This window comes from Dermacentor silvarum, chromosome 1, assembly GCF_013339745.2.
Source record: "Dermacentor silvarum isolate Dsil-2018 chromosome 1, BIME_Dsil_1.4, whole genome shotgun sequence".
Taxonomy (NCBI): Eukaryota; Metazoa; Arthropoda; class Arachnida; order Ixodida; family Ixodidae; genus Dermacentor; species Dermacentor silvarum.
The window spans coordinates 7,559,640-7,578,685 of record NC_051154.1 but is presented as its reverse complement, the minus strand read 5'-3'; the positions used below and the strand labels follow the sequence as shown (position 1 = coordinate 7,578,685).

Sequence of the window (19,046 nt, the reverse complement as noted above, 5' to 3'; positions counted from 1 at the left end):
AAACATAAAAAATAGGTAAACAAATATATCTTTATAACCATTCCTGTTATAATCCCTGTTGGGATTGACAGTATGTATAAATAAATAACTACTAAATACTAAAAATAAAAATCTAGCACCTGGGTTGTATCAGTTGCGCTGGCATCTGTGATCACTGTCGCGCGTCGGTTCGCTGCAGGTACCACGCTGCTCGATTGCCACGCTTATGTTTTGACATTTGGTTATAAGCACCCTGCACCGCACCAGATCCAATACATTTTGCATGATTGAGCTGTTCTGTTGCGTCGGAAGCGTATGGAGTAACCACCGCATATCTACCAACCACTGACACGCGTCGTCGGGCCGCCGGCGCCTGGTTCTAAAGCATTGCCCGACAGCTACGTACGCGCCTGCTTTCGCTAAATGAGGCAACCCTCAATCGCGAAACGTAATGGTGATCAGATTCAATCGACGATACGGTCACATGTGCCCAGCAATAACAATGAAATATACCGCTGATTAGCACGCCAGGTCTCGACGAAGCAGACGCGGCTGCCGCCGCTACCGACGAATAAACACCACATCCACTGGCTGGGCTTGCTGTTGCCATGGCACACTACACTGAGCGCTCACTCGAGCACGTGAAACATGTAACAAGTCAAGCGGCACAAGACAAGCGAAGCGGAAGAAAACAATCGAAATAATGCGCGGCGAAGATCACGCAACCGAAGTGCGGCCGGCCTGCTCTCGCAAGGCGCACAGTCCAAAATGGCGGCGACGCTAGACGTCGCCCGTGTCGGCCAATGGTGCTACTGAAACGTCGGTTTGTGAAAAGGTCTATAGAGAGGGTCGTTTTCGCCAAAGTGACGTAGCGTGCGCGCGCGCGCGCTCACGTTACGTCGGACTATAAACGGCCCTTTAGACTTTAGTTTGCGTTGAAGCGAGACGAGAGACAATGCGAAGGTCGATTTCCCCACTGCTGTTGGCGCGCTTTCTCACTGCGGCGTTTTGACAGCGAGTTTCCGCCGCCATCGAGCGAGATGTGTTCATGTTTATCTGTGCGCGCGTGACACCGTGCTTGTCTATTTAGTTAGTAAGCGAATGTTTACAACTTTATACGGCCAATTAAACTACTAATCTTGCTTCGTATAGCTGTCTACTAATTTGCTATCGCAGTCGATGCTTTGCCTTTCGGGCGAAACTGCGATTTTTTTTCTCTGTGCGTGCCTCGTCATTGTCCGCGTGTACGTGGTCAACTGTCGTGATCTTTTGTGTCCGGCACTAAGTTCTGCGCTCAAGGAGACACAAGTAGCTGCAGCATGTGGGTGACCCAAGTGTTGATATCGTGCGCACCTAGACGAGGTTTTCGCCTCGCCTCGTTTGCAAGGGTCTTAAATCACGTTGTGTTTTATTGAAATGATTACAGGCAAGTGCTTCTTTAACAGCTTGATTCTTTTCAGTAGAGTTGTGATCTGGGTCAGTTGGAACATGTTTTGAGTATTAAACCAGTCAAAAGACCAAGTACAAAGAAGAGACGTGGCACACACAACGACTGGACTAACAACTGTTTTTCAATAAAGCACAGTTGTTAGTCCAGTCGTTGTGTGTGTCTCGTCTCTGTACTTCGTTTTTTGACTGGTTTAATACCCTTGATTCTTTTCGCCCGAGGACATCCTCGATATTGTGGTTCCTTGGGAAATTTGCTAGAAAAGAGGTAGCTCGGGGCTAGGATGGCTGTTAGCGGGTGCAGACGTGTTAGTTGAAATTGAAATCGAGGGTTCGACGAAAGCCCGTCTGGTCGGGATGAAACATGAAGCAACAAAACGACAGACACCGACCAAAATAAAAGCTAAAAAATAATAAAAACTGAGTAAAAGACGTTTCGGCTTCGCTACGGAAGCCTTGTTCACAATCCGAACAAGGCTTGTGACAATCGGAAGCCTTGTTCACAATCGGAAGCCTTGTTCACAATCCGAACAAGGATTGTGAACAAGGCTTCTGTAGCGAAGCCGAAACGTCTTTTACTCAGTTTTTATTATTTTTTAGCTTTTATTTTGGTCGGTGTCTGTCGTTTTGTTGCTTCAGACGTGTTAGTTGCTGTTCGCTTTTCTCTAAAATTTCGCTTTATTTTTGTGGAGTCTTTACACCTCAGTGCTGTCTGAGCAGCCTTACCATGCATAGTGCTTTGTTGGTTTCACAGCTGAGTGCCTTTTAGCCTGTGCAATTTGGCATTTAATCGAATTCTCATCTGTGGCGTAGGAGTGGCAATGCCTACGCCGCAAAGGACAAGACCCGGCTATCTAACTTTGCCAGCGCTGCTCTGCTTCTAAATATACCGTGTGGCTTCATTCTTTCGTAAAATAAAAAAAAGTACTCAAAATTTGGTAAGACTAACTTTGCACGTTTCCAAGCAGGTCATAAGAGAATTTCAAATTGCGAAAACTGCAAGCGCGAAGGGCAGTTCATTGACGTACGCAGCGAAACTGCATCGCCGGGGAAGCGCTGACTAGGGGCGCGATCGGAGATCTTTTTTCGTTTCGCGTTCTGTTCAGTTGCTGCAACGTCAAAAAGTGGCAGTATGCAAAATTTGTGACGACGGGAGGGAGAGAGCAGCCAATCGGCAAGCGGTGATTTGTCGTCCGGGGAGTTCGTCGTTTTTGGTGACGTTAAAATGACGACACGCTTCTGCCAATCATTTTGATTACGAGTACGTCGTCTGCTAGGAGCAGAACGCGGCGAGAGATACGAAGTTCAAGCGGTCATCCGCTCGCTACGAGACCGGGTTCACATGGCACGTCTGGTAGATTGGATTGGATCCAAACGGCGGCTGCGGCTACGGAATGGTTCACCGCTAGCCGATTGGCTGCTCTCTCCCTCCCGTTATCAACAAATTTTGCATACTGCCCCTTTGTGATGTCGCAGCAACTAAACAGAACGCGAAACGAGCAAAGATCGCGCCCCAGCGCTTGCATTCGTCCTTGCCTTTTCATTGACAAATACCCCATTACTCTACTTTAGGCGACTTGGAAGGCACTTATTCGGCGATTGTCAACAAAACAAAGCGGCAACACCACTTGGTGTAAATGGCCTTAGTTGCGCTTGTATGCGGTACGCAGCTGTCACGTACGCGGACTGGGTCAAAACTACCGAGACTTTTTCGGGCCTCCGCACTGCCCGCGTCACGCACCTGGCCCGACGCTGCCACCTGTGGAGCGGCGTGTTTTCTTCGTGCGTTGTCGCCGGATTGTACTGAACAGTGTTACCAACCGCTGTGGTAGCAGCTAGTAAAATTGCTAAGGAATTTTAAATCCAGAAAATAAAAAGCAAAAAGAGATTTTGTTGTGCAATAGCACCAGGTTTGGCCTCATGCACTGTCGCCAAGAAAGTTGCCAGCAGAGCTCATTGGCGGCAAAATATGGAGTTTATTATTTATTTATAAAAATGTGGTTGATCCCTCTTATATAGGAATCGGTATAGAACACGAAAGTGAAACGTGTCTTCACAGAAGTAGTGTAATGTTTATTGCACATTGATATATAATGTCTATTGGTGTTTTGTGGCTAAAGCGCCCTTAGGCGTTGATGCACCCACGCTGACGCCTGGTGGCACGTCTCCTCCATCACGACTACCAACGTCGATGACCATGAGCAACCGTCGTGCATATGGAAGCTGCACTACGCTGCACACGCTAGCACAACGTGAAAGACGAAGCACGTAACTGACACACTAATACAACGCGCAAGACAAAGCACGTAACTGAATCGTCACCGAGTCAAATCAGCGCGTACAGCGCGTCGTAATTGCAGCCTCCGCGATCAACTTCAGAAACATTTTCAGAGCTAATTGCGGAGGCCACGCTCCGCTGTGCTGAGTACGGTGAACGCCACCTAGGTGGCGTTGGTAGTGCTTCTTGATGCCAGCGTCCCTTCGAATGCTGGCATCGAGGCGTCGTAGTGCTGAGACCACCGAAGCGTTCACTGTCGGTGCGCGTTAGTGTCATAATGCAGCTACTTCTCTTTTCTGCTCGTAGGCGGCGGCACCGCCCCGAGCAAGAGCGCGGGTACACGGAGGAGTGTTAGATATATAAGGCGCGTCTGTGTAGCTCTCTGCAAATGCGTTTGTGGCGCAATGGGTTAAACGCTCGGCGATCTATCGTCGCGGACCGAGAGGTCGTGGGTTCGATTTCCAAATTTTGCATGTTTGTGGAACTTTTTCTTCTGGTTTCTTTCTTTGTATTATGTTCTATGACGTATTTCCGTGACGGAAATACGTCAGTGAAGTCTTGGTGGACCCCGGCATAAAACACTTTCGTGTTAAAAACATGAGTTAGCCAGTTGCCGACCACATATAGTGCACGCAGGAGCAGTAATCAATATGCACGATTTCGCTTACGTAGGGGTCTTTCAACTGCGCAAATCGACGTTGTCCAGCTATACAGCACGTTACCATGCGGCTCTTGGCGTCACTTGGGAACGGCGTAATTCCCTCTGCGGCACACAACACCAGCCAATGCATACTTCCAGGCACGCCAGAAACATCAACAAACACGGCTAGAATTGACAGCGAAACAATTCCACAAACGTACAACGAGACAAAGGACGGCGCCCGCTGCCCTGGCAAGTTCAGTATGTTTGGTACCGCATCATGCTCGGAAAGCTTGGTAGGTAGGGTGCCTCGATGCCCAGCGCCGCCGTCCAGGGTGGAGACAACCCCGCTGGCGCCGCCATATTGTGTCACACGAGCTGAGACTCAGCTACGCTTGCGTTCATAAATAGTGTTACTCGCGGCGCGCTTCCAAGTGCTTTGCCTTGATGAGGATTTTTTTATCGGTGTCCCATCTGCATATCTTTATAACCAATAGCCGTTAACTCGTCGAAGGTCCAAGACGTAAATGTATGGCGCCGGGAACATGCCCCAAGTTGCCTAATTCAATCACATTTAATATGCCGTGTGTATGTTTAAAATATGCACTATTTTTTTTTTTGCGCTTCGATGCTTGGTATATAAGGTTTGCGACCCCCTGTGTGTGAAAGTTTTTCTTTTTCGCTGTTGTATTTTGGTTTACACGTCACGCCTCCTTTACCGTAGCCAGCCACTCGCGCACGGCGGTTAGTTTCCCTTGCGTTGCGCGTGCTCTTCGCGTTCGTTGCAATTATTTGACGATATCTACGCGCAATTTTGCTTTTCTTTTGCCCACAAAACTGTGTGATGACAGGATTAAGCTGGTGTAAAGATAACTGCGATGTGAAAATAAGGTTTATATAGTTAGTGCTGTAGAGAAAAATGTAACGTAACTTGTCTGTGTCAATCTTGCGTAGTACACACAACAAATCAAACGATGCACAAAATACATTTATTTATAATGTCTAGTACAATCAATCATGAAAGAGATATGTACATGAAAAATTATATGTACTGTGTGGCGCCTGAAGGTTATGTTGAAAGACGAGATAAAAAAATTAATTCGCAAGGTAGGCTCGACACACAATTCGGGATAGAGAGAGTTTTTTTTTATTTATTCATTACATGGGGGGGGGGGGAGGGTTCAAGTGAGTACATCAACCTTATTACACACAATATAAATCGAAAACAAGAATGCAAACAAGAAAACGCAACCGCGGGTAATATTAATCAAGATATCCAGTCAGAATACATCAGCTACCATCGAATACGTCGCATCAGCCAAACACATCGATGGCGAGTACAGAACATTTTATAAATAACCATTAGAACACTGATAACTACATTGAAAAAATAAACAACACTGCATACATATCACGTACAAAAACCGTAAATGAAACTAAGACAGTCAAATACAGATTAGCAATGTTTTTCACTTCGAAAATATAGTCCATTATGATGTAGGGCTGTTGACTTTAACAGACGGCGCCCATCCTGTCGATTTCCCTCGTACTGGTCCTCTTCAAAGTGTTTCTAAGTACAGGTAAAACAACAAAAGTGATTATTGATATGAAAAGTTGCCTTGTAAATACAGAGAACCCATTACAGTGCTTAAAAATAAATTTTAGCAGAAGCAATGCTGCATTACCTCGCTTCACACGTTTCGAAGAAATGCACAGGCTACAACAGACACCATGCCAGAAAGCGCCGTAACATTTGGTCCCATGATGCCCTTAACTCTACTACACCTGGGCATACCGTGCACAGGCATTTAAAGACCGTCACAGTACCCACTACGATCGGGAATGAGCACGAATGGCCATCGGCTTACGATCACCACGCTACAAATATGTACAAGTCTAAAAAATCAGCTATGTAACGTAACACCCTGAGGTCCGCAAGATATCTCCTGAGAAATCAGAGAAAATCACAATGTTTCGCTTACCACGTACAAAACAGCCGCTCTCCCCAGACGAAGCACTGCGTTCTTTAGTCCCAAATAACCAGTACCGAAAAAAAAAAAAAGAAACAAGAGACACACACGATGTGTGCTTCCCGTGAAAAAGGAAAATAGGTGGCTTACGTGACGATTCGTAGCTAATGTAAGACTATTTCGCGGCTAAGCATCTTCGTCAGTCCTTAAAATAAGGGTACAGACTGCGCCCATCAAAACGAAAAAAGCCTATGCGACGCGCGCTCGCAAAGAATACGCTACTCAGACAGCATCGGTGCAGTGCTTACTTAGTTCGTGAGCGAACGTAGGTACGTGAGCGAGGATCAGAGAATACTTTCTTATTTAAATGAAAAACACGGTGCGGTAGTCTAAACATTCTTGACACTTACCTCGCAAATACAGGAGTTATCCGTTGCCTTCCAGTGATCGCGCTTTACTTGGGCTTCTCATCTCTTCCGTCGCTCTGGGTCCCGGGGGAAGCGAAAACAACGCAGTCCTTTACGCGTCGATCCGGCGCACTTGGGAACACAACAGCCCGTCATGTCGACACGATGCACTTGATAGCTTGTCAGTCATGCGGCTGAACACTGTCTAGCAAGTAGAAGCGTCCGCGAAGCATCCGCGCGCACTGTGCCTCGAACTCAGCACCGGCACCAAGCAATCGCAACGGCTCGCTGTGACACAATATGGCGTCGCAGCGAGAAAGCGGCGGCGCGGGGGCGGTCAAAGGTTGGCACCACCCTGAACGGCGGCGCTGGCATCGAGGCACCCTATTGGTAGGCGAACCCTTGCGCCATCTACCGAGCGCGCATAAAAAATGGTCGGTCAAGGTACGGGGACGTCAGCGACCGCTGCGAGAGGAGTGAGGAGGCCTGAAAAAGTCTCGGTGGTGTTGACTGGGATGTCCGGTGTCCGCTCTCACAGAGGCCTTTCCAGCAGCCTTCATCAGTGAAGTAGTGGTCTGTCACCGAAGAAATTGCAGCCTCACATTTCTGCCACCCTTGCGGGAAAGTGCTGTCGTCTGATACTGCATCCCGAGCGTACTTTAGAAAGCGCCCGCTACGTGGCCATCAGTGGTGCCTCTGTAGGCGGTGCACTTCGCGCATAGGATGGCGTGCTTTAGGTTGTGGCTTAAGTTTTACTAGCAAGGCAGCGTCAGCGGAAAGTTGTCATGCTTCGCAGGCTTAAAGCTATTTTCAGCTCGAGCATGATACCTACGGTCCGTTCCGCGGCAAACACAACAACGGTTCGGGATACGCTGCTTTACATCACAATGGCGGCGCCCTTGTTACTGTGTTGAGGTGCATCGTGAAACCAAGAGCAAGAGTCTTGTTTAGTATTCGGACTCAATGTTTTGCTTCCGTTGTGCTATCGTGCTCAAGATGGCATGTGCACGTTCTTGTCAGTTCGCAACTGTCACAGCCGCGTTTATAAAGACGGAGTACCCGATGGCTGATTGAGACCGCGGCTTTCTGCCCCCGTACCAGTCACCATGTTCACAGTGGCCGGCATACCAATGGACATTCTGCACGTGACATTTTGTGAACGCCAATTTCAAGCTGAGTGGAGAGATGCAAAAGTGTCACTTGGTGGATGCCCACGTGACAAGCTAATTGGCTTTTCAAAGGCCTGGCATGCTGACGCAGGGCAGGATAATGTATGCTGTCGCTAGACTCGCTACTGTGTTCTCAAAATAAAGTTGTCGAAATGTTGCGTTTAATGGGTCTGGAAAGCGCGCATTAAAAAGCCTGCGAGATGGAAGGTGGGAGCTACGTGCTTTTCCTCGACGGCCGGTGCTCTTTCCTGAAAGGCAAATATTTGACCAAAAATATTGTAGCCACTCTAGCACAAATGTCGGTAGTACGCAAGAAGCGCAGCTACTGGGCGCTGCCTTTCAAGTACGGTCAGCACAGAACCCTGAGCGAAACCAAGGAGTTCTCGCTGTGTGGCATGGAGTCACCCACCAGGTGCCGCTCCGTCGTAGTGGAAGTTGGTCAGCTGCACGGTCCTGGCATCAAGCAGGAGTACTGGATCAGCGGCAACCCCGTGGGCGCCGCTCAGGAATCCCAGGTCCTGAGGCGAGGGCGGCTCGAAATCGTGCGGGATCCTCACCCAACCGAAGTTCGCCTGCCGAAGGTTCACCACGTTTCATGTAATCAAATTGTCATCCACCCGAAAAAGATAGCGCGAAACTACAAACTCGTTCCAGTTTCTTTTGCTTGCTTCATTTACCTCTTAAGAACACTTGCTCCACTGTGCAGGTTTCTGCAGAACTCATTTGCTTATTCAGTGTTCCTGCACATGCAGTTGGCTCCATTCGGTACCCGCCGCGGTGGCTCAGTCAGCAAAGGCGCTGCTGAGCACGAGATCGCGGGATCGAATCCCGGCAGCGGCGGCTGCATTTCGGCGCAATGCGGAAACGCCCGTGTGCTTGCGTTGTAGTGCACGTTAAAGAACCCCAAGTGGTCAAAATTATACCGGAACCCTCCACTACGGCGGACCTCATAATCAGAACTGGTTTTGGCACGTAAAAACCCCAGAAAGAAGAAGAAGGCTCCATTCGGTCTTGCGCGCCAACCTGCTAGCTCAGATGGTGGACTGATTCAATCCCCTGTCGTCAGCCTTTCTTCCTGCATGGGTTCCTTATACACTGCCGGGCGGATAACAATTACAACCTCTTATGAAGACTCCCTCCACCCTGAAGCTTTCCCCATAATTCGCTTGCTCATAATAATAATAATAATAATAATAATAATAATAATAATAATAATAATAATAATAATAATAATAATAATAATAATAATAATAATAATCTCTTTGGCGAACTTATTTGGTAGATGTATTTCCTGCTAGGAGTGCCGCAACCTCCCAAGGGCTTCTATGGCAAGAACTCGAGAGGTACGGCCAAATCATATTAACACATTAGTAAGTTCTCGAACAAGACTAATGCTCTAAACTATTGAAAACTAAACATCGTCACAACTTTCAGGAACACATAAAAAGAGTAGAAAGCATAAAAAAGCAGGAAATAGAGAGAAAAATGTCGCACACGTCAATGGTGGAACAAAACGCATCACAAGAGTACATGGACAGGCAATACTGCACGGTTAGCAGACGCACTAAATGAAAGGGGAGAAATAGAAATGTAGTGCAATGTTCAAATCGAGCGCGATGTTCGCATCGACATAAAGGTCGGTCACCATTAAGCCGCCCCGTAGTGGCTACAGTGTTGCGCTGCTAAGGTCGCGGAATCGAATCCCGGCCGCATTTCGAAGGAGGCGAAATGCAGAAACGTCCGTACATTGGGTGAGTGTTAAAGAATCCCAGGCAGTCGAAATTAATCCGGAGTTGCCCAACTAGGGAGTTCCTCATAATCAGATCGTGATTTTGACAAGTGGATCCCCGGAATATAAAATGAAGTCACCTCCGATAGCGGGTGTTTCAACTGACACTTTCAAAAGTTTTTAAAAATTGCCTGTGGCAGATAGCACAGTTTCAGTGTATGAACTGGTCTACTCGAAAAGGTGGAATTTACTTGCACGAATAATTGAAATCCATAATTGACTAAATAACACAAATTCACTAATGATGTTTTTAACTGATTACCTTTGACATATATTGCAATTTACAAATTCTAGCCAGGGAGTTCGCAAGGCGGATCCACTTGGAACAGATTCTCAGGATAACACTAGTATCGAGATATTAATTCCCCGAACTTTGCGGAGAAATGCATTGTCGTTCCAGTTATTTTTGTGCTTCAATGTATAAAACGACGTTTTCTTAAGTAAAAACTCACGAACCATTCCACTCTGTGAAGGTGAATGACCAGCGAAGCTGTTTAGCACACGACACAGAGTTGACACAGAATGGGGAGGCCGCGTATAGTCCGAACTTCCGAGGAGCGACGCCAGGAACAGAGACGAGAATGCAATCGCCGCCGGGAGTGCGCACTACACGCGGCCTCCCCATTACAACAACAGAAGTGAAATTCAAAATGGAGAACGGCACCTTGTCTTATATACACGCGCGACGGTGCCGCCGCCCAGGGGAGCGGCAGGAAACTAGGCACGCAAGCGGTTGTAATGCCAACAAAGAGAGGGCGGTGCGAACGTAGACACGGCCGACGCGGGTCGGCCTTTTGGGCTAAGATCCGATCGTAGTTCTGTTGTTATCCTTGTTGCTGGGGCCTCTTTGGGTACCAGATGTGACAAAGGTAGTTCAAGGGCGCGTTACAGGTCCCGGAGTCCACAAGGGTATGTGCCATTGCGCTTGGACCCTTTCTGCACTATCACCAGGATCTGCCCACATTTCTGCACACGCACACGAAAAATGCACGGAAGCCTAGCCATAAACTTCTTCGCTGTAAAACCTATGTTTTTACCATAGTTCCTGGGACCTCTTTGGGTCCCAGGTGTAACAAGGGTAATATTCGAGGGCGCGTGACAGGTCCCGGAGCACCCGGAGTCCACAGAGAAAGAGAGAGAGAGATGAAACATTTATAAAATAAAAGCAAACCGCAGGGTCCTTCGACGGGCCCTGAGCGTGGGTGGAGTCCTCAGTCTAGGACCCCATGAGCAGAGCTCTCACGACCATAACTCTCACGACCAGAGCAAGCTGGTGCCGGGAGTTGACGCTAGACAACGAGGCTTCCCACTGTTGTGTGGTTGCGTGTGGAAATATAGGGTTGGCGCTCATGATCTGGCATGCCCAAGTGGCGTGGTAGAGCGTGGCCGGGGCATTGTAATCTGGGCACTGTTGCGAGTACCGTGTGGGGTACAAGGCCAGTGTGCGGTGCGGAAAGGTCTGTAGCTGCCTCCACGAAACTGCTTCGGCACGCGTGAGGGAGTCAGTAGTGGTGAAGTGTGGCATGAAATTGTTTTGGGATTGGTTCCGGACTCTCCTCTTCACAGTTGTCTCGCTGTGAGGCTCGGTGAGTGTGCGCTCGACCGAAGCGTGCGCCCTCAGGTTCCCAGCTAGAGAATCGTGTCCGGGTATCTGTATATTGCGGGCGTTTCAGGAAGGGCAGAGGTCTTTAAGATAGAGATCGCCGCTCCCGAAATTCTACCAGCAGCGTAGTTAGGACATGCTTCCACAGGGGTATGTGCCATTACGCTTGGACCCTTTCAGCACTATCACCAGTATTGGCCCACATTTTTGCCAATAGCCCAGCCATAAATAGCTTCGCTGTAAAAAGTGGAACGACAGTTCATTTTTACCGCAAGTTTGACGGCGCATATTTCGTAAATGGTGTCATCCACACAATTCTTTTCAAGTGGATATGCCTTGCAGTCTCACCAGCTGCAATTTGTAAATTGCAATAAATGAGGAACAGGAGAACAAGGTGAGAGCAGGAGCCAACGTTTCGACAAGTATACTTGTTTTAACGCGACAGTGTTAAGGGCCTCGTGTCGCAGAAAATCCGGCGTTGGTGTCGGCGTCGACTTTGGCGCCCGCGGCCGAGAAAATCCTCCCCAACCACGCAGGCTCTCCAAATATATTTAGGTATGCCACACCATTCTATCATTAATGTTGCTCTTACCTTGTCTTGCATTCTTGGCAAAGCTATTCCTCGGAATTTTGAGAATGACAATCCACAAAGAAGTGTCATAAAACAAAACACCCACAGCGCATGTCTTTTATGTTAAATCTTCTCAGACTGAAATATTAAAAGTACGAAACAAAAACGGAAACCTGAAAATTATGCAATTTTTTGGCGCGGCTGTGCAATATCTCCGGGATCGCCCCACGCAAGAGGCCGCGTTTCTACCAGAAAGCTCGCCTTCGTGCATAGCGTGCCGTCAGTGTTTCCCGGTAACCATTACGGTTGCTTAAGCTGCAGTTGTCGGGAAGCGTGAGAAGCAGTTAGGGATCTATGAATGCTATCGCGTTCCACTCATAAAAGCGAAGCTTAAGCGTCCTCCCAATTTTTTTTTAGATGCGAAGAAGCTTATGGTCGGAACTATGTCACTCCTTCCCGCCCTCCCTCTCTCCATCCATCCATCCGCCGTGCGGCGTCCACATCCCTACTGCGCATGCGCATCCTCCTCCCCCTCCTCTCCTCTCCTTGTCTCATCTCCTCTCCTCTCGGCATTCCTCCTCTCCTCTCCGACGCTCCTCTCCTCTCCGGATTGCGCAACGAATGGCAACACCTGCGGCTCCGCGCGCGATAATGCGAAGCAGCTTAAGTTAGAGGCGCGACGGTAAGCGCCCCAGAGGCACCGGCAACAGTCACCAACGCCGCGCGCGTTCGGTGCGAACGCGGGCAAAATGCCGACGGCGTCGACAACAGTTCTGCGCGTTGCTGGTGCTGGTGGATGTCCAAGTTTATACGGCTGATAAAACTACCTTGAGTCGACCCCATGGCTGCTTCGCATACTACTCAGGGTTCCCCTACGGGAAGATGGTGTAATTTTTTTCTAGGCCATATATACCAAGAGAAGGGAAGCGCAGTCGAGGTCGGCAGAAAACCAGATGGGATGATGAAGTTAGGAAATTTGCAGGCGCAAGTTGGAATACGCTAGCGCAAGACAGGGGTAATTGGAGATCGCAGGGAGAGGCCTTCGTCCTGCAGTGGACATAAAATATAGGCTGATGATGATGATGATGATGATGATGATGATGATGATGATGATGATGATATGCTCCCCTCGGCACAGTGTATATAGGTACGGTTCTTCTACAGGGGAGAGAGGGTATTGCGGGTGGGCGAGGTAAAGAGCGAGGGTGTGTTAGCGGCGAGGGTGTAGAAACGAAAATAAAAATAAACCGCTACTGATCATTGCTGGAGGAATTTGAGGCAGCTACGTGTGTTAGGTTGCAATAAGCGCCATAAGGTAAATGGTTAAAAGCCTAATTAGTGAACGTTTATTAATTGTTCGTATATGCATTTCACTTTTTTATACAAGTAATGTCCACCTCTACGGGTAGATCAGCTCATGGAATTGAATTGTGCTATCTGCCACAGGCAATTTCTAACAAAATTTTGAATGTGTTCGCTGAAACACGCCGGGTGCTTATTATCTTTTAACAGTTTTTTAAGGCGTTCTTTAAGCCAGATAAACGTGGTTGCTCCAGTACTGAGGGGTGTGGCGTTTAATAAATAAATTCACAGTAATTCCCTCTGCCATCGAGGGATTTTTGTGCGAGGAATATATATGCAGGGACTACGCAGATTCATGTGTTGTATAGCGGACTCACGAAAATTGTCGTTCCAGAAATATCGCATCACAACAACACAAACATGTTAGGCATTTTCAGAGATCTAAATGGGTTATCTATGTCGATGTTTTCGCTGAACGGTACAGTTTTTAAGCTTTCCACGGTAAGTAAACGGAGCTTCTCGAATGTTTCCGCAAGAAGGAGCTGCCTGTTCCTCAGGCAAACCGTCCCTACAGATTCACCAAGCTCCAGCATGAATCGTGGACAGCACCTTGCAGCCATTCACGTTCATCGATGTCACCGGCCACGCGGCCACATTGCGAGATGTTTATTCGGCAACGGTGCCACGCTGCGTAAACCAGCCTGGGCGCGACACCGCAAATGGCAGCTTGATGAGCCCTCTGCTCACTTTGCAGGTGGTAACGTGGTGCCTTCCTTGTACGACGTACCGAACACCGGATCCACCCACCGACACATTCTTCGTTCCACAAGAAGTAGCTGCCTGTTCCTCTGGCAAACCGTCCCTACAGATTCACCAAGCTCCAGCATGAATCGTGGACAGCACCTTGCATCCATTCACGTTCATCGATGTCACCGGCCACGCGGCCACATTGCGAGATGTTTATTCGGCAACGGTGCCACGCTGCGTCAACCAGCCTGGGCGCGACACCGCAAATGGCAGCTTGATGAGCCCTCTGCTCACTTTGCAGGTGGTAACGTGGTGCCTTCCTTGTACTACGTACCGAACAACGCATCCACCCACCGACACATTCTTCGTTCCACAAGAAGGAGCTGCCTGTTCTTCAGGCAAACCGTCCCTACAGATTCACCAAGCTCCAGCATGAATCGTGGGCAGCACCTTGCAGCCATTCACGTTCATCGATGTCACTGGCCACGCGGCCACATTGCGAGATGTTTATTCGGCAACGGTGCCACGCTGCGTAAACCAGCCTGGGCACGACACCGCAAATGGCAGCTTGATGAGCCCTCTGCTCACTTTGCAGGTGGTAACGTGGTGCCTTCCTTGTACTACGTACCGAACAACGCATCCACCCACCGACACATTCTTCGTTCCACAAGAAGGAGCTGCCTGTTCTTCAGGCAAACCGTCCCTACAGATTCACCAAGCTCCAGCATGAATCGTGGACAGCACCTTGCAGCCATTCACGTTCATCGATGTCACTGGCCACGCGGCCACATTGCGAGATGTTTATTCGGCAACGGTGCCACGCTGCGTAAACCAGCCTGGGCGCGACACCGCAAATGGCAGCTTGATGAGCCCTCTGCTCACTTTGCAGGTGGTAACGTGGTGCCTTCCTTGTACGACGTACCGAACACCGGATCCACCCACCGACACATTCTTCGTTCCACAAGAAGTAGCTGCCTGTTCCTCTGGCAAACCGTCCCTACAGATTCACCAAGCTCCAGCATGAATCGTGGACAGCACCTTGCATCCATTCACGTTCATCGATGTCACCGGCCACGCGGCCACATTGCGAGATGTTTATTCGGCAACGGTGCCACGCTGCGTCAACCAGCCTGGGCGCGACACCGCAAATGGCAGCTTGATGAGCCCTCTGCTCACTTTGCAGGTGGTACCGTGGTGCCTTCCTTGTACTACGTACCGAACAACGCATCCACCCACCGACACATTCTTCGTTCCACAAGAAGGAGCTGCCTGTTCTTCAGGCAAACCGTCCCTACAGATTCACCAAGCTCCAGCATGAATCGTGGGCAGCACCTTGCAGCCATTCACGTTCATCGATGTCACCGGCCACGCGGCCACATTACGAGATGTTTATTCGGCAACGCTGCCACGCTGCGTCAACCAGCCTGGGCGCGACACCACAAGTGGCAGCTTGATGAGCCCTCTGCTCACTTTGCAGGTGGTACCGTGGTGCCTTCCTTGTACTACGTACCGAACAACGCATCCACCCACCGACACATTCTTCGTTCCACAAGAAGGAGCTGCCTGTTCCTCAGGCAAACCGTCCCTACAGATTCACCAAGCTCCAGCATGAATTGTGGGCAGCACCTTGCAGCCATTCACGTTCATCGATGTCACCGGCCACGCGGCCACATTACGAGATGTTTATTCGGCAACGGTGCCACGCTGCGTCAACCAGCCTGGGCGCGACACCGCAAATGGCAGCTTGATGAGCCCTCTGCTCACTTTGCAGGTGGTAACGTGGTGCCTTTCTTGTACTACGTACCGAACACCGGATCCACCCACCGACACATTCTTCGTTCCACAAGAAGGAGCTGCCTGTTCCTCAGGCAAACCGTCCCTACAGATTCACCAAGCTCCAGCATGAATCGTGGACAGCACCTTGCAGCCATTCACGTTCATCGATGTCACCAGCCACGCGGCCACATTACGAGATGGTTATTCGGCAACGGTGCCACGCTGCGTCAACCAGCCTGGGCGCGACACCGCAAATGGCAGCTTGATGAGCCCTCTTATCACTTTGCAGGTGGTACCGTGGTGGCTTCTTTGTACTACGTACCGAACAACGCATCCACCCACCGACACATTCTTCGTTCCACAAGAAGGAGCTGCCTGTTCCTCAGGCAAACCGTCCCTACAGATTCACCAAGCTCCAGCATGAATCGTGAACAGCACCTTGCAGCCATTCACGTTCATCGATGTCACCGGCCACGCGGCCACATTACGAGATGTTTATTCGGCAACGGTGCCACGCTGCGTCAACCAGCCTGGGCGCGACACCGCAAATGGCAGCTTGATGAGCCCTCTGCTCACTTTGCAGGTGGTACCGTGGTGCCTTCCTTGTACTACGTACCGAACAACGCATCCACCCACCGACACATTCTTCGTTCCACAAGAAGGAGCTGCCTGTTCCTCAGGTAAACCGTCCCTACAGATTCACCAAGCTCCAGCATGAATCGTGGGCAGCACCTTGCAGCCATTCACGTTCATCGATGTCACCGGCCACGCGGCCACATTACGAGATGTTTATTCGGCAACGGTGCCGCGCTGCGTCAACCAGCCTGGGCGCGACACCGCAAGTGGCAGCTTGATGAGCCCTCTGCTCACTTTGCAGGTGGTACCGTGGTGCCTTCCTTGTACTACGTACCAAACACCGGATCCACCACCGACACATTCTTCGTTCCACAAGAAGTAGCTGCCTGTTCCTCAGGCAAACCGTCCCTACAGATTCACCAAGCTCCAGCATGAATCGTGGGCAGCACCTTGCAGCCATTCACGTTCATCGATGTCACCGGCCACGCGGCCACATTACGAGATGTTTATTCGGCAACGGTGCCACGGTGTGTCAACCAGCCTGGGCGCGACACCGCAAGTGGCAGCTTGATGAGCCCTCTGCTCACTTTGCAGGTGGTACCGTGGTGCCTTCCTTGTACTACGTACCGAACAACGCATCCACCCACCGACACATTCTTCGTTCCACAAGAAGGAGCTGCCTGTTCCTCAGGCAAACCGTCCCTACAGATTCACCAAGCTCCAGCATGAATCGTGGACAGCACCTTGCATCCATTCACGTTCATCGATGTCACCGGCCACGCGGCCACATTACGAGATGTTTATTCGGCAACGGTGCCACGCTGCGTAAACCAACCTGGGCGCGACACCGCAAATGGCAGCTTGATGAGCCCTCTGCTCACTTTGCAGGTGGTAACGTGGTGCCTTCATTGTACTACGTACCGAACACCGGATCCACCCACCGACACATTCTTCGTTCCACAAGAAGTAGCTGCCTGTTCCTCTGGCAAACCGTCCCTACAGATTCACCAAGCTCCAGCATGAATCGTGGACAGCACCTTGCATCCATTCACGTTCATCGATGTCACCGGCCACGCGGCCACATTGCGAGATGTTTATTCGGCAACGGTGCCACGCTGCGTCAACCAGCCTGGGCGCGACACCACAAGTGGCAGCTTGATGAGCCCTCTGCTGGGTGGAAGCGCTTCTCATCAACACCACCGTTTCACACGCGCCTTCTCCTGGTCATCGAGTCTCTCTTCATGTCGGTCTACTTACGCCGCAGCACACCTGCTTACTTAATCAGCTCATGTTTACTACAATTCATATTGCTACCAAAGCCGCTCACCTTACTTCGTATGACATTGCTGTGTGGCTATCGCATTCATTGCTTCGCCCTTAGGGCGAGACTGTGACTTTTTTTTACCTTCCTCAATACTTCTCTATCTAACTTGTACCGCTACCTATGCCCGTTACGGATCCGATCGTATCAACTGGATGCGCGGAGGCGAGCGCCATCTGGTCGTGGTGCAAGGAACTCAGCGGCATGCGCGGCGCGCGTACTCCGCTTTGATTGGTTGGCCTATTCGGCAACATAACAGCCAGGCCGCAGCAGCCACGGTCAAGAAACCAGGCGAGCTTCGCAAAGAAAATCTTCGCTTTTGAAATAGCACGCGTTTAAGTTAGGCTTGGTTAGAGAAAATTGAAAATAAGGCAATAAATCCAAACTATAATACAGGGGAGACAGATATCACGAATAAGCTTTTTTACGATTACTCAAGGGGCAGTGCATCTCTTTTTGAAGTAAGGGCAGTCCGTCTAAGAACGTAAATTAGGAAAAGAGGTTTACTCAAGAAGATTATCGGTTAGTCAAGGCCGTATCTGTGTGCTCCTTCGTGATTCATCCCATCTGGTCTATAGCGCTGCTTTCAGCTAATCTGCTCACAGCAAAAGAATCCATCAGAAATCGCTGAAATGAAGACAGTTGGAATCCTAAAAGTCATGCACGGCGCAACCTCATAAAAACTTCGTTTAACATGCATACGAGCTTGCAAATGTATCGACTGTTTACGTCGCGAGGTGCTGCGGCTTTAAGTCAGCAAGCCTCATCATATTGATAGTGTTACTTTTATTCGTCACCGTGAAAAAGCACATCTCTCAACTTGTCAGTGGATATTAGTCTCACCGAGTATCGCCGGCAGTACACGGCCAGGTAGTGGTAGTTTCGGATCGGCTTGTCCAGCTTGAGGAGCAAGTTCTCGTGGTTGTAGCCCCTGAGCGGCTGCCGCCTGCATACGTGATGAGCCGACATGTGCAATAGCAACTTCTTTAGGTTGCCTAGTGTATGCTGACTAGCAGGACACACTTTGACATTGGGGGCCGTTATATACAAAAATCGAATTATGTATACGTTTAATTTTTATGGCGATGGAGGCCTGCAACACGTATGTAAGCGTGCAGTCATCATTCTCCTCGTTTGAAGTTTATTTGGACTACAAGAGAGAAATAAGGAATACTCGTGAGAATGTGTGCATCCAATGCATTTTTTCGCGCGTAAGGATAACGGCGCCGAGTATGCTCTTTGTCGCATATGGGTGTGGCTTTCGAAATTTGCGGAGATAAGAAACTAACAAGGGTTATTTTATGTAGAATATCAGAAAAGAAACTAGCACAACGCTGTCAGCTATTATCCGCAGCACTGCTTACATAAGGTATTTATAAAATGAGGCTTCAATATCAACTGGTATTGGTCTTTTTTGTTTCCCTTTTGTTGCATTGCTGCCATCCACTGCGGCTACGATGCTAAACTAGTCG

The 19,046-nt window shown here is 49.4% G+C and overlaps 1 protein-coding gene across 1 annotated transcript in view; it reads right to left on the bottom strand.

Moving 5' to 3' along the window:
* LOC119455776 (protein Skeletor, isoforms B/C-like) overlaps positions 1-19,046 on the bottom strand; it is a gene marked incomplete at its 5' end in the record, with an annotated part of 138,327 nt that overhangs the window by 95,456 nt on the left and 23,825 nt on the right. The window contains 2 exons of the mRNA XM_037717238.2: positions 8,299-8,461; positions 18,418-18,520. Coding sequence (XP_037573166.2) covers positions 8,299-8,461; positions 18,418-18,520 — 266 coding nt within the window. The remainder of the gene's footprint in view (positions 1-8,298; positions 8,462-18,417; positions 18,521-19,046) is intronic.